At 42.6% G+C, this 14,662-nt stretch overlaps 1 protein-coding gene across 6 annotated transcripts in view; it reads left to right on the top strand.

Moving 5' to 3' along the window:
* CABIN1 (calcineurin binding protein 1) overlaps nt 1-14,662 on the top strand; it is a 1,968,820-nt gene that overhangs the window by 606,868 nt on the left and 1,347,290 nt on the right. For all 6 annotated transcript variants that reach the window (XM_069619890.1, XM_069619888.1, XM_069619891.1 and 3 more), the window contains exon 21: nt 2,828-3,034. In XM_069619890.1, coding sequence (XP_069475991.1) covers nt 2,828-3,034 — 207 coding nt within the window. The remainder of the gene's footprint in view (nt 1-2,827; nt 3,035-14,662) is intronic.

Below are 14,662 nucleotides of genomic sequence, written 5' to 3'. Positions count from 1 at the left end.
CTAATTTAGGATTGCACCAGGGAGACCAAGGTCAGCTACACCTAAAGAACACTTTTCAAGAATGGCACACAGCTATTCTAGGCATGTAAGACCTAATGTTGTAATATACTATTACAGTCGCTTTTCAGATCACTGAAACACAGATTGAGGTAAGTAATAACTATTTAACTTATTTTAGGATGCCACACAGCTAACTCAAGGAAAGTAAAACCTATATACTTCGTAAAGAAGCTACCAGCAACTTAAGGGTAAGTATAACCTTAGGCAGACTTATTCTAGACAGGCTAACAGCAAGCCAGGTGAAGCAAGACCCAGTTGGGAAACGTATACACCTATTCTCTGCAAGAAGTAGTTAGTGCGGCCAACAGCATTACTTTTGGGAAAGAGGCACAACCAATGAACAGGTGAGTAAATTAACCTTATATATACTTTTCAGAATGGCACAACCCACATTCAAGGTCAGTAAGAACATTTGTAACTGTACACTCTGAGTTGCAGTTGCCAACTAACTCTTGCACAAGTAAGTACACTTTTAAACACTTATTTTTTTCAAGACAGAATCCTTTACTTATCCAGTCTTTCCCTAGTCTATTGAATGTGTTCACTCAGAGGCAGAAGAGAGACCCTAGTGGTCTAGAAGCCAGCGGTAGGCAGGGTGAGACCGGGTTCTGTTGCAGAAAAAGTCAGAGTTCCTGTGGAAGACTGTTCAAACAGGTAAGCATTTCACTTTAAAGTTAGTTAGGGTGCAAGGACTGCTGAGAAGACACCCTAGGAGGATTCCAGCAGTTGGTTTGGGTGAACTGGATGAGAGGACTCCCAGTCACAGAAATCACACAGGCTTAAGGTAAGTAAATACCCCAGCCATCACAGTACCGTAGCATGGAAGAAGAGTTGCAGCAGGAAGACTTAAGGCTCTGCAGCCAAAAACCCAGTCCATGAATTATTTTATCATGAAGACTGAAGACAGGTCACTGGGAGGGCTTCTGCAGCAGGGATCAACAGAGAAGGCTCCAGGCAAGAGTTTCTTTGAGGCTGGACATGGCTCTGTGATTTTGGTGCCCTTTTCAGGAGCCAGAAGAAGACTGAATATCGTTGGTTGGGTTCACGTCACTTGCCGGGTCCAGCACTCTGCTGAGGGACTTCTCTGACTCGATTCACATCTCTGGATGTCCAGCAGGATGCCACCAAAGTTTCAGATCGATTCGGAAGACCATGCACCACACAGTGGCTCGAGGTCTGAGGGAATTGTGGTATTGCAGCCCCGCAAGGTTGCAGCACAACGTGGGATGGCGCAAAATGCAGGTCTTCTGGAGTCTAGTGGATCTCACCAGGGTCTGGGTGGGGGTCGTTTTCGGAGTCCCCCAGGTCGCTTGGAAGGAAGGGTAACAGCAGGCTGCGGTTACACAGTAGGCTCTTTGGTCGCTAGAAATCGTCTCAGCCGCGTTTTCTTTTTCCTCTTCGGATTTGGTTTCAGTGGTTGACTTGTCAGCAGCTTCCAGGTTCAGAGTTTTTATCAGGAACTACAGCACAACCTCTGCATTGTACAGCAAGGGGCGGTCTGGCTGTCCAATCAGGACAGCCAGCACCCCACTGGGAGTTTGTTCCTTTCAGGCAAGAAGGAAGACAAAGGGCTGCAGAGTGTTGGAATCCTCCCTCGCTGCCTGCCTTTCCAGACACTATGGAGACTGGGGGGAGGGGGGAATCTGAAGGATTTCCACCGAAGACAAAACAGTCACTGAGGTCGTTTCCGCCTAGAATGGCAGAAACAGCAAGCACACAAGAAATGGCGAAAAAAGGAGCCCACAATTTTAGAAAAATGGTGGCCCTTCTGTGTATTACTGAGGCTGAATTAACAGCCTGCAAGTAATAGACTAAAAGGCATAAAGGTAAAACCACTGCCACCAGCCATTCATGTAAAACTTGCAATTGTAACAAAATGTTACCAGGTAAGTAAGATAGGGGATACATTGTATCCCCCCAGCACCCCACATAAGGTGCAGTGTGCTGGCTCACTGTATAACATGTAAAGGGGGAGGGAAATCCCTCTTTACTACTTGGGAACTGTAGTTCACCCAAGTACATAAAAGAGAAATTAACAGGGAGCCCATGGGGGCAAACCAGCCTAAGACCAAAAGTTGTAGGGAACTTTAACCTCAACTATACACTATGGAGAGACATACAAAGGTCACCCATAAAATGAGTGAAAGACCAGGTTAGAGGAGGAACAAGATTCCCCTTCACCTAAGGACAAGGTAAAATAGTTACCTAGTCAAAGCAAAACGTTCTGGGATTGACACAGGTCAGGAAGATTGATCATCGATATGAAAATCTTACCTAACAATGTGACCAAGCAGTTTGTGATGGACTGATCTCTTGGGGTGGAACCAAGCCTGATTTGCAGATGGTCTTCCCCCTTTTGTAATGGCTTGGCAGGTGAAGAACTATGGTCTGGAGGGTTTCCCAGAGCAATGCCTGAGATTAGGATTAATTCCAAACCTTCCAGCCATCACCGCTTTTATTTTGCATATAGTTTTCCTCCATGGTGCCTCTGTTTATGAAAGGGTAGGGGTTGTGCACGGCTAAAATAGTTCTTTAATAGTTTATAGGAATGGGCCAAATGCATATCAATGCACACACAAGCCTGGCATTTCATACTTAAAATATAGAAGTCTGCCTGTTGATGCCTACTGTATTTAAGATAACTGCTCCTTGAAGTGGCTTCCGGCGACAAAGCATTAATTGCGAATCCCCACTGAATAACTAAAACAATCTGTTCATTGATACCAAAACCCTGCACTTAATTTTTTTTTATTTTGTCCTCTTTCAGGTGGAGCTAGTGTGGGAGGATGCCTTATTCATGTTTGACTATTTTAAGCCTAAAACCCTCCCTGAGTTTGACAGCTACAAGACCAGCACTGTATCTGCTGATCTTGCCAACCTTCTCAAAAAGATTGCCTCCACTGTTCCGCGCACAGGCAAGCCCAGGCTGAGCATGGAGTGTGTCTCTGCTTACATCGAGGGAACCTGCACTAGGGTGAGTGTTACTAAGCCAAAGTCCACTGCTGGAATATCCTAGCAATGTAAGAGCTATGTTTCTTGTGAAGCGGGGCGTGTATATCTTGATGTTGATTAAGTAAAGATATTCTTGGCAATATTTGGATGTCCAGTTCACAGGCAAAAAGAGGCACTTAACGTGTGTTCTGGTTTGGGCACAATCACAGAAGTGTATGACCGAGTTGGACCTATTTGAAGTTATTTATTTATAGTACCTAACTGGATTTTCTACCTACCCCTGCAGAAAATGTTACTCTTCTCTCAATGTCCCAATTCAAAGATCACTCTGTGTTTAGCACCTGCAATAGAGAAGTGTGGGGAATCTTGGTGAATACTCACATAAGTCACTCTGGCTGATACTGGCACTACTTATAAATTATGTGCTTGCAGCACTTTACTTTTTGCTGTTATTGAACCAAAGGTTCTTTGCTCCCATAACCCTTAGATGGTCAAAGTCGTTTTTCCAAACTGCCACTTTCCTTCCTCTGCCTATTTGAATGATCGTATGTTGTTGCATGTAGGATACAATGAATTTATGAGAGAGAGCAAGAGAGAGCGAGCAAAAGAGAGCGAGAGCGAGAGAGAGAGAGAAAGAAAGAAAGAATATATATTGCCAGTGGTAGGAGTGCAGGTGTGCAGGTTGTTTGGCCTTGTAAGGCCTACTCTCCCAGCTGTTAGGGAGATGTATAATTATTATGCTTCATCCCCTCTCCTAGAGAGACCACCCAGCACTTTTTGCTGGAATTCTGGGCCTTTTTCTTTCAATCCTGAATGAGTGGAACCTTTTTTCCTCTCATTCATTCTTGTGTGTCTTTTGGAACTCTATTCTTTGTAGTCTACCTGTACTATGGAGGCTGGCTACTCCATAGCTCTTAAAGGCATCTGTGTTTTTACAACTGCAGCACACCGCTCCTTATGGGCAGTCTTGCTGAAGACCCTCAGGGTCCTCCTTTAAGTTTCTTTTTCTGTATCCTCAAGTAACTACAGTTCTTAAGGATACTTAGTATCTCTCCCAAAACTCTATAGTCTGAGAGATTGGCAAACACCACCATCAGTGGAGTGCCAAAAGGTTACCTAGTGTCCCCCCTTCTCTCTGCTCCTGTGACTTTTTAGTCACATAGACAATCACCTAATTATGGCTGGTGGCAGTGGACGTGTTCTAACAACCATTGTGTATTTTTTTTATATCGCATGCTATGTCCATAGCCTCGTTAGTGCGCAATAGGGGCACCCAAGTACCAACTTGGGGCCCCCTTCTTTTTTTGCCATTACTAGTATAGATGTTCTTTGTTAGCCCATCTTCTACCATTGGTATTTGTATTTGGTTTATTTATATTGCGCACCTGGCCCTGGGGCATCTGGGCGCATTTCTTGCAATGGTTGCAGTTAGCATCCTCCAATTACAATTCTTGGGAGTACATGGTACATAGTGGAAGTAAATGATACATAGAGGTACATATATTACATAATTTACATAGAAGTACACATTTACATAAAGTATATAAAGGCTGTCAGCATATGAGAGTCTTACCAATGAAAACGTTGCAGGAATGTGACAGGAATTTACAATTTAAGCAGTTGCAGCAGTTAGATCCTGCACAATGAGCCATGATTTGGCTTTGTTCTTAAATGCTGAGTAAGGGAGTTCAGTTCTGAGAGTGTTGGGGAGTGTGTTCCAAAGTTTAGAGGCAACGACTGGGAAACTGGACCCCCCTGCTTTCTGTAGTTTAAATCTAGGTATAGCAAGTGAGTGGGCTTGGGCAGATCTGAGTGGTCGGGTGGCCGTGTTTGCAGTGAAACGGTTGGCCAGATATTCTGGTGCTTGGTTGACTAAACACTTATGTGTAAGTGCAAGTTGTGTGTGATATTCTGAGTGCAACGGGGAGCCAGTGGAGACTGTCTTTTGTCAGAGGTGTGCAATTTTCTAGGGATATTGAGGGCTGCTCTGATGGCATTATTCTGAGTCACTTGTAGTTTGTTGATGTTCTTCTGACTAGCCCCCAGGTAGAGGGCATTGCAGTAGTCAATTTTAGCCATGATGAGAGTTCTTGCCAGGGTAATGCAGTATGAGGCAGTGATGAAAGGTCTGCAAGCTGTCTGATATCCCCCATTCTGAGGGGGATATCAGTGTGTATGTTTTGCCTTTGGTGGGAACCCGTAGGTATCCCCGCCTAGGGTCCAGAGTGTCTGGGCAGGTAGGAAGTAGGGGAGGAGTTTTCCTACCCCCTGTCATTTGTCTGCCAGAGTGCCTGAAGGTCCAGCTCCCATAGGGGGTCTGGCTGACCTGATTCGACAGTCAAACAACCCTTTCTATAAAATGCTGAGAGAGATTGCAGAGGAGTGTGTGCTGGAACTATATAAATGGTGAGGCTTCTGGAGTAAAAAGCAAGTAGACCACTGGAAACAGAAGTAACCGAAGAAGACTACCAGAGACGTCTGCAGAGCCTTTGCAATACCACTGCTGTCCTGACCCAGTATTCTAGGTGACAGAGGAGCTCCAAAGAGGACTCCTCCTTGCCTTTGGCTGGTGGGAACGACCAGTCCCAAGACTAACTTTGAAACAAGCCATCTCCTGAGGTCCTACAAGCTTCCAGAGCTGCGGAACCCCAATGCCAGGAGACATGCTGCCCATTTTGAGTGCATCGTCATGGAAAGGCTGAATCCCTCCAAATCTTTGCTCACCCCGTAAGGACACTTCAGATATCCGATCCAATACACCCAGACCTCCTCACCAAGGTGTGGGACTGCAGGAATCGAAGAAGATTGGCCGGCGATCCGTGTCGTTTGTTGATGCTGCAGAAAAGGAGCCAAAACCTCAGAGTGAAGCAAGAAGTTGCTGAAAAACGTGCCACAGGTCCTCCCGTGAGACTGCTGCTTAGAGATCCTGTCCATTGTCCTGCCTTCAGTCACCAGCCTAAGCAATTCCAGAGTTCAGGTCCAGAGCTGCAGCATTGCCGAGCATCCAGCATTAACATGTTCATCTAACCTAAGGTACTGTGGGAAAAGGGTATTGCTCACATGATTCCAAGACGTCGCTCCAGAGCGTTGAGTGCATGTAGAGGTGTCCGCTGCTTGTGTCCCCTTCTTGAGTCAGTTTTAAGGTCTCCCTTGTTGTTAACTTGCTGCTTCAATAACTCTAAACACTGGAAGAAATCCACAGGAACTCTTCATAATTTGCTGCTTGTCAAGACTTCAAGTCCTGTCCGAACTACCTTTAGCTAGGGTGGTTGTTCTGGACTTAAGACTTATTAAGCGAAGAAACAGTCTCTAGAACCTTGAACTAAGTTTATGTTGCACTGGCTAACCATTTTCCTCCCTTTAAGTGACTTTACTATGTGTTTGCAGAGTAAATGTACTATCTTATAAACTGTTGTCTTTTCCCTTTCTAACGTTGCTACAAATGTAACCGCGAACTAACACATAAGTGAAAGAGCCCTTTGAAGTGTATTATCAAGTAATCCTAAGTGTTTTAGAATAAACATCTGATGTATTTAAGGTGATTCTGGTCTAAAAATATACTTTTGACATAACTATAGAACTATACGTGTAAGTGCTTTTTTGTTGTTCCTGTCTAGCTAAGATTCAGTGTACTTACCTACAGCTCACATCTTCCTCTTGAAATAAACCTGACTGCTCTGCCACTCTACCAAGGTCCCGAGTTAGTACAGACTGATACTAAGCGTTGGGGATCTACAAACCACTGGGACAGTTTACTAAAGTTTTACTGCCAGTAGGACTTTCGGAAAACTCCCTGAACACCAGCTAACGCACTCCCCTACTTCCTACATACACACACAAACACCTCCATAGATGCTGGCCACAGTCTTCGCTATCAGCACATCAACACTAACCTTATCTATGACTAAGCTTGCCTCTTTGGTCCTATCTCACACTCCCACATAAACTGCTAACCAGACCCAAACCGTTGTAGTCTATCAGATCTTGGACTCTTCCCAATGGAGAACATGCTCCCAACTTTCTTTGTCAACCCCATATAAAGCAGATTGGCACAAAGGTAATGGATACTTCCGATCTGCACCCACCAAAACCACAGGTTTTACATTTGTCCACCCCGACCCCCAGGGTCCCACTAATCAGTGCCACGCTCAGAGAGGCCACCAAAAGTGGCAGAAGGGCCTAATAGAAGACTGCTTAAATTATGATGATTTCTCACTTTCTTCTGTTTGGGGATTGGAAACCCGTAGCCGGGCTTTCCATCAAGCTTCCACTGACTCACCTAGTGATAGATAGTATGGTTGAACAGTCAAAGGCACTATGAAGAGTGCAGTGAGGATGATTGGGATACAGTATAACACACCTATAGCATTCAGTAAGAGACTGTCCCCACACAAGCTTTCTACAAAAAGGTTTTGCTTTCTAAGAAGGCAAATATCTTTGTTGCAGGTTCCAGTTACGTAAACATTGTTGGGAAGTCTTTTAATATTTTGAGTTCTAACCCTACCAGGTTGGGCCATGACAAAAGTGTCATGTTTGGCGGATTGTCTAAGAACCACATATACCAGTGCAGACTGCTGGGAGGACCTAGTAATTCAAATACGCTTCATTGTAGGTCCGCCTCTCAGCAGACCAGAGGCTGTCCGGAAGTTGTGGGTATCACTCAATGTTAAATGGTATCCTTTTAGTATGAATAGGGCTTAATTGTTTAGGCCTTTATTCACACTATTCAAATGTTAGCTGCCATAGTGTCAAGTGGAGGTGGAGTGTCAAAATTCACCACTGGGATCGCTGATCTTCAGTTCTTTGCTGACTGGTCTGATGGGGAGGAGGTTCTGCAGGTTAATAAGATGACTGTCCCATGAGAAGAAGTTGTAGGACCAGAAGACGGACAAACTCTTGTAGCTGACATATGTTATAACTATACTGTTTGCAGATGATATGGTTATATTACTGGGCAGCTATAGATGGGTCTGTTCCAGTGATCAGAGAAAGTAGGAAGGCAGACTCCTGGCAGTCGTAATAAAACCTGTGTTTGTGTTTATGTATGAGCAGGTTGCTGTTTCAAACAGAAATGACTTGCAAAGTAGCCAAGAGCAGAGGCAGTCATAGGGTAGGGTGCCTTTACATAATGGCATAGTTGGATTGAATGACATCTATCCGTTGGTGGAGGGGTAAGAATAGGAACTTAAACCATGGACAGGAACTAGAGAACAGTACAACATTGTTAACATTGAGCACCTTTGACTAGTATTTAGATATTTACTAATTACCTGGAGTAGTCTTGAGGGCAGAATGCAGGGGAGGTAGGTTGGGTGTTTAGGTTAGGAGGGTGGAAGGGTTGTGGCAACACCTTACATCGCTAGATGGTGGATTTTGAGACACATGTTGAAGCATTCCAATGAAAGGGTGGGTTTACCGGCCCAGGACAGAACATTTCAGTGGAGTGGACCCAGTAGGGAAATGGAGCAAGAGCGTCAGGAGGGCAGGGGTGGGAGTTGGGGGACTGATAGGTTGTGAAAAGACGAAAAGCGTAGAGACTGAGAGTGAGAATAGTCAGATGTTTTCTGGACAAAACATAGTGAACACTAACATTAAGGAGTTAATATTAAACATACAGTTAAACAATGTTTGTTTATTCATTTGTAGCACGCTCCAAACCCGAGGATATCGGGGCCCAAACGATACATGTAGGTTCTCAGCTTAGTTGCACAATAGATAATATAACAAAACCAGTACAGATAGATGGAATGCTCACAGGTCAAAAATACATAGGATGGTTACAGGAGACAGAGGTTATACATTTTTTGCTGTCCACTTAAGGAATATTACAGCTTGTGGACAAATGCTTAGATTAGATATCTGAGGATTTAAGCCAGGTGGTACATTTGGATCTGAAGTTCTGGTATGGCTGATCTTCTCGGATTGCTGGCGGCAATGAATTCCAGAGGTGGGTCGCTTTAATGGGGAAACTGTTACCGCCTACCTTGAAAAGTTTAAATCTAGGGACGAGGAGAGAGTTGCTATTGGCTAGTCTGGATGGTCTGGTGGAGGTCCTTTTATGGAATCTTTCCGTGAGATAGCTGGGGGGCAGCGTTGTTCAAGGATGTATGGGTGAGTGATGCGATTTTCAATTTGATTTTATCATTGGAAGAGAGCAAGTTGTTTTGGCGGCTGATTTCCGAGATGTGGTTCGAGTGTTTGGATTTTCCTGATGATTGCTTTATTTGAACCAATAAACAGGGCGTTACAGTATTCAAGCCAGGACAGAATAAGGGCTCTGGCCAGGATGAGGCAACTGTTGTTTGAGAGGAAGGGTTTTCCAGTTCTGATGAGTTTACATGTGTATCCGGTAGTGGAAGCCAGCGTGTTAACTTGTTTGGAGAAGGAGAGGGGTGAGTCGAGGTACAAACCTAGAGTTTTAACCTCGTTGGCCACTTTGATAAGGTTGCCATCAATTATGAAGGAAGCATATTCAGTCCCATGTTTATTGAGGTTGGTGTGGGTGCCTAGGATGATGAGCTCTGTTTTGTCATCATTCAGGCATAGACCATGATTAGCCAGCCATGCCTGGATGATGAGATGCACCAAAAGCCAAAAGTCCATCTCAAAGGAGAGCTTAAATCCTCCTTATTTGTCAAGAAATAAGGCTTAAAAGTAGGGATGAATGGAGTGCAGTCTACTGCACATGCAGAATTATTTTCCTGTGGGTGCTGTATCTGGAAGGAGTGGTGTTGCTGTAACCCACAGTTTAAAAGAGCATGCCCAGCGTGGAGGGCTGCGCAGAGTGAAGTGCAGTCTACTGCAGTCAGCTGTAGACGGCTGCGACTGGTGGGATCTACAATGTAACAAACCATCCATGAAAAGTGTGTTAACTTTCTAAATATGCCTGTAACTTTTGATCTAAGATGTAAATCTTCTAATATGCCACCAAATAATGGCACGCTCTCACCAGCCATGGAGGATAAAGGGAGAGGATGCTACTCCATTGTCCGCTCACACCAGCCAGACAGGCTTTGCTTCCACACCTAAGTCCCCGATGTTGACTGTGAAGGGTGCAAGTAAAATACAGCAGTCCCGTTCGGGGCAAGATATACCCTCTTATGAAAAGATAACTGCCTTTTTGGCAATAAACACACCGCTGCACATCAGGGAATGGAGAATATGGGTACACCTTTGAGATTAGAGCAATGCCCATCAAATGAAATGCTGGATGCAAAAATGCTGAACCTCTGTCAAACCATGAAGGATTTCCCCATAAGTTTAACACCACCCAGGATGAATGATGTTGCTTCACTTTCTGGTGATCTCATGCTGGAACAATCTCTGGTCTTAATTTAGAATCTGTGAGATAATAAGCAACAGTCTACATTGTCATCCTCACCATTGCTTTTTTCTCTGGCTGCCCCAGATTTAAGTGCCAACCCTCTGCTGGAAGCAACTACTATTTCTTCACTGAATTATGTATTTCATTTTCTGGTAAGGTTATACGAAGATATAAACGTGAACCAGAATTAACAAAAGGTTGATTACTACAACAAATGCTGTGGGCACATCAGAGATCAGCATTGAGAGGGATGACATTGCCTGGAACAAGTTGAGCTTGTTTGTCAAACTTAAGGAACTTATCCCTACTAGCGATAGTCTTTTCTTAAATAGAACTCGGTTATTAACCGTATGGAATTGTATTCCTGCCTTTGAACGATTAGGGATAATGATCTTTTGTGATTAGAATTACCCAAATGGGGAAGAACTACTAATTGGCCACTTTTGGAATTCTCCTCCCCAGCAGTTATTGCACTATTATGTTCCTGCTCTGATCTGTTATTAAAGCTTGGCTTTAACCTTGTAACAAAATATAAAGGGCCAGCCATTAAGCAACATCAAATGGTACATTATATAGAGCCTAGTATTGCAAAACAAAAGGGCATAAGCTATAAACATCACTTAATGCAGAATCCCAATAATCATGCTAATATGAGATGACCCACCTCTTATATCAGCTGACCTTGTAGCAACATTACCTCATTCAATTGGCTATGTTGGAACACAAGAGGATATAACTCATTCCTTAATCATTCAGAAGGGCAGGTCCTTACTGAATCTAGTCATATCTTATTATAACAAGAAACTTGGGCGGTGAATGATTTCATTATTGATGGTTATACTGTTATATGTCGCCATGCAACTAGTGGACTTCGAGGCAGACCCAGGGTAGATTGGCCATAGGAGCACAATCCTTTTTATCACTCCCCTACTTCCTTGAAGTAAACTCGCCATATCTACTATCTGTTATCCTACATTCCCCTGCTTTGCAAAAAGACATATTGATTATAAAGTTATAGACCCCCACCTGGTGGAGATGAAGTTAATGAAATCCTACTTGCCATGGACAACATAATCAATGCTTGGTATTCTGACTACCCACGAGGGAATATACTAATTGCAGGTTATATGAATGCCCTCAACTTGGAGAAATTCAATGTTATGCAGAATTAATGTTCTGAGTCTATGAAACATTCGTCATTGGTATTAATGGCGAAAGATTATTGGATGAAATGGGCTCAACTATTTAATATATGGGACATCTCATGCCTCAACCACAAGGAAGGAAATCCCAACTAAAACACTAAGACATGGACTAACGGTACAAGGGAATCCACATTGGACTATGTATATATTGACCAGGATCTATGGAGTAGATGTGACCCTATAGGGATTTTGTTTAATACTTTAAGTGACAATGCAGTATTGACATGAACTTTAGTCACATGTCAATTATATGGGATAGCTCATTACAATGAGCTGATTCATGTCAACTGTGCAGGGAACTCTAATACATGGAGTAACACACATTTGGGGAAGTTGCATTTGTTTATACTGGATAATAGTACATGGCTTTATACCTGGTTACAGGATACTCATTGGAATGTAAGCAAGATGATATTGAAGAGCCACCTCAAATTAAATGTACTGCAAGGAAGGGGGAAAAATATACATGATGGTTGCTTTCACAAAGATAGTTAGGAGACCAAGAAGTCCTATCAGCGACAATGCAGAGCCATTGATAAAGATGTTTTGCTTGTTGGAGAAGTGAAGCAGCAGTGCAAAACCTTGGCAACCACGAGATACAGAAATTGGTTAAAAATGCATAAATCATCAACCAATAATGATAATTGGATATACATATTTAAATGACTGAATAAGCGGGATGAAAGAAGATTCTGGACCATGAATAGTCACTCTCGCTAAAATTGAGACCAAGTCAATTAGTATGGATGATTGGACCTACGCAATGAGCGATCTATATTATTCGCACACGACATCAGTGCAAACAAAACCCAGGGTTATTTGCTGACTAGTTGTTTTCTAGAAGGATTTGACGCTGATGATATTATGGTAGTGATAACCTCAATTAATAGCTCTCGAGCTCCTGGCCCAAATATACCTAATAAAACATTAAAGGACAATCCTCCTTTTTTGGCATCAATATTAGAAAAACTATTTGAGAATATATGAAGAGAAGGCATTGTTCCCCTCATTTGCCAGAAATCCATCATGGTCCTGTTCTTCAAAGGCGGTGATCACACCAAAACCTCCAATTATAGATTGTTGGCAATGATTGATGCTAGCCAAAAGGTATTTGCTGCTTTACTTCTCAAGAAATTAAATAAATGTATCAATGAAAATGCTATATTGCCTCCCTTCCAAACTGGTTTCCGCAGTGGCATGGGCACTGTTACTAACAATAGTTTGCTAAATTACTTTGTGGATGCCTCAAAGCAAAAGAAGCATAACCGCCTCTATGCATGCTTCATTGACTTTAGAAAAGCCTTTGACACAGTATCAAGAACATGTTTATGGGACAAACTTAGGCAGTGGGGGATTGATACTACTCTTACATTTTATCACCGCTCTGTTTACTAACACTGCAGTTAGGCTCAAAGTCAAAGGAGAAGGTGCCCTTGCATCAGATATCCACACTAATACTGGTATTAAGCAGAGAATGCATTCTGGCCCCTACATTATATAAACTATATGTATCGCGTATGGACCATCATATAAAAGCAGTACGTAATTTCCCTCCGATGATTTGGACTATTGTGGTCGTGCAGAAAGCTGGGTGAAAATGCCCAGCTAGTCAGTTGCTCTCAAACTGTCCCCCTCCGGCATTACGTGATGTTCAAGTTACAGTCAATAACCGGTCAAATAGCACAGCGAGTAGAGCACTCGCTTTGGTATCTGTTGCAGGTTTGAATCCCGGCAGGGCCAAACTCAGCATTTCATCCATCCGAGGTCGATAAATGAGCACCACACACCGTGAGTAATAATAAGTAGCAGTCAGATACCTGAGGGTTTGTAGCGCTATATAAATGCCAAATTACTTTATTATTTAGTTTGTGTCAACAAGGTTCGCAAAGTTATTTCAATAGATTTGAATTCATATAGAATAAACAAATCAGCCATTCAAGTGGCCAAAAAGGTGTATTTGATTGTGTTCAATAATAACTTCTTATTTGAACAGGGGTCAGCATGTCCTATATTCAAAGGTCATAGGTTCATATGCCAATGCATTTCAGAGCAAATTCTCCTTCATCAGGCTGAACCTTGATGTTCACAAGTAATGATCACATTTACATTCATACATCATTTTTCATTTCAAAGGAATAAAGGAAAACGTATGTGAATATTAAGCACATACCATTTAATCCATGTATCGCAACGTTGCTAGCAAAACCAGACAATGAAGGGGAACAAAAAGAGATAACCAACAAGTATTCGATTAGCAAGTTAATCATGCATTTCACTAATCGGGTAAAACATAGACCACTTTGTGCAGAATGGCACTACGAAATTAAAATTGTATGTTTTAGAGTCGCTCCACCATTACGTGTTATCAATTCACTATTACTGTTTGGACTATTGCAGTACCATGGATCAGTTATGCTGACGATACCATCATCCTGGATCGTACCCCAATAGCGCTCCAAAGATCTCTGAATGCGTTAGCTGAGTAGACCCAAAAAAATTATCTCCAGATAAACGGTTTAAAAACTAAAGTATTAATCTTCGAACATAAAAGCAAAACTGCCATACCCTCTTGGTACATGAATTGCACCAAATTGGAGGTGACCGGTACCTACAATTATTTGGGTGCACCCATTAATAACGACCCTTGCAAAAACTTCTATTGTACTAATCTACGATTAAAGGTCTTTATAAAATGGCTACTCAGTAGTATTAGGAGAGGAGGTAACAATATTGAGGGACTCCTAAAACTCTATACCAGGTTTGGCTACTGCAAACTATACTGGGGGTCCCACAGACCATTCCAGTAGCGGCACTCCGAATGGAGCTTGATATTCCATTGATTAGATCCATGCGGTTGATACAAAAATGTGCCTTGTACTTTACTATTAAACTGACCCCGATGGATGAAAATTCGATTTATGGACTCTTGGCGGGACAATATAGTAAAAACTGTAAATGTTCCTTTTTGGTGAATTTGAAAGAAGCCGTCAATGTATATATTGAGCACCTCAATCTGAATATGGATGAGATATTACTCAATCCTAATAGAATGATTCTCCTAAAGAAAAAAGCTTAAGAGCATGATCGCTGTATGAATATTGATTATTTTTCCAAACGTAAA

The sequence above is a fragment of the Ambystoma mexicanum genome, chromosome 10 (genome assembly GCF_040938575.1).
Source record: "Ambystoma mexicanum isolate Mex_15411 chromosome 10, UKY_AmexF1_1, whole genome shotgun sequence".
NCBI lineage: Eukaryota > Metazoa > Chordata > Amphibia > Caudata > Ambystomatidae > Ambystoma > Ambystoma mexicanum.
The sequence above is the reverse complement of the archived record's forward strand: the minus strand, read 5'-3'. Positions and strand labels throughout refer to the sequence as shown.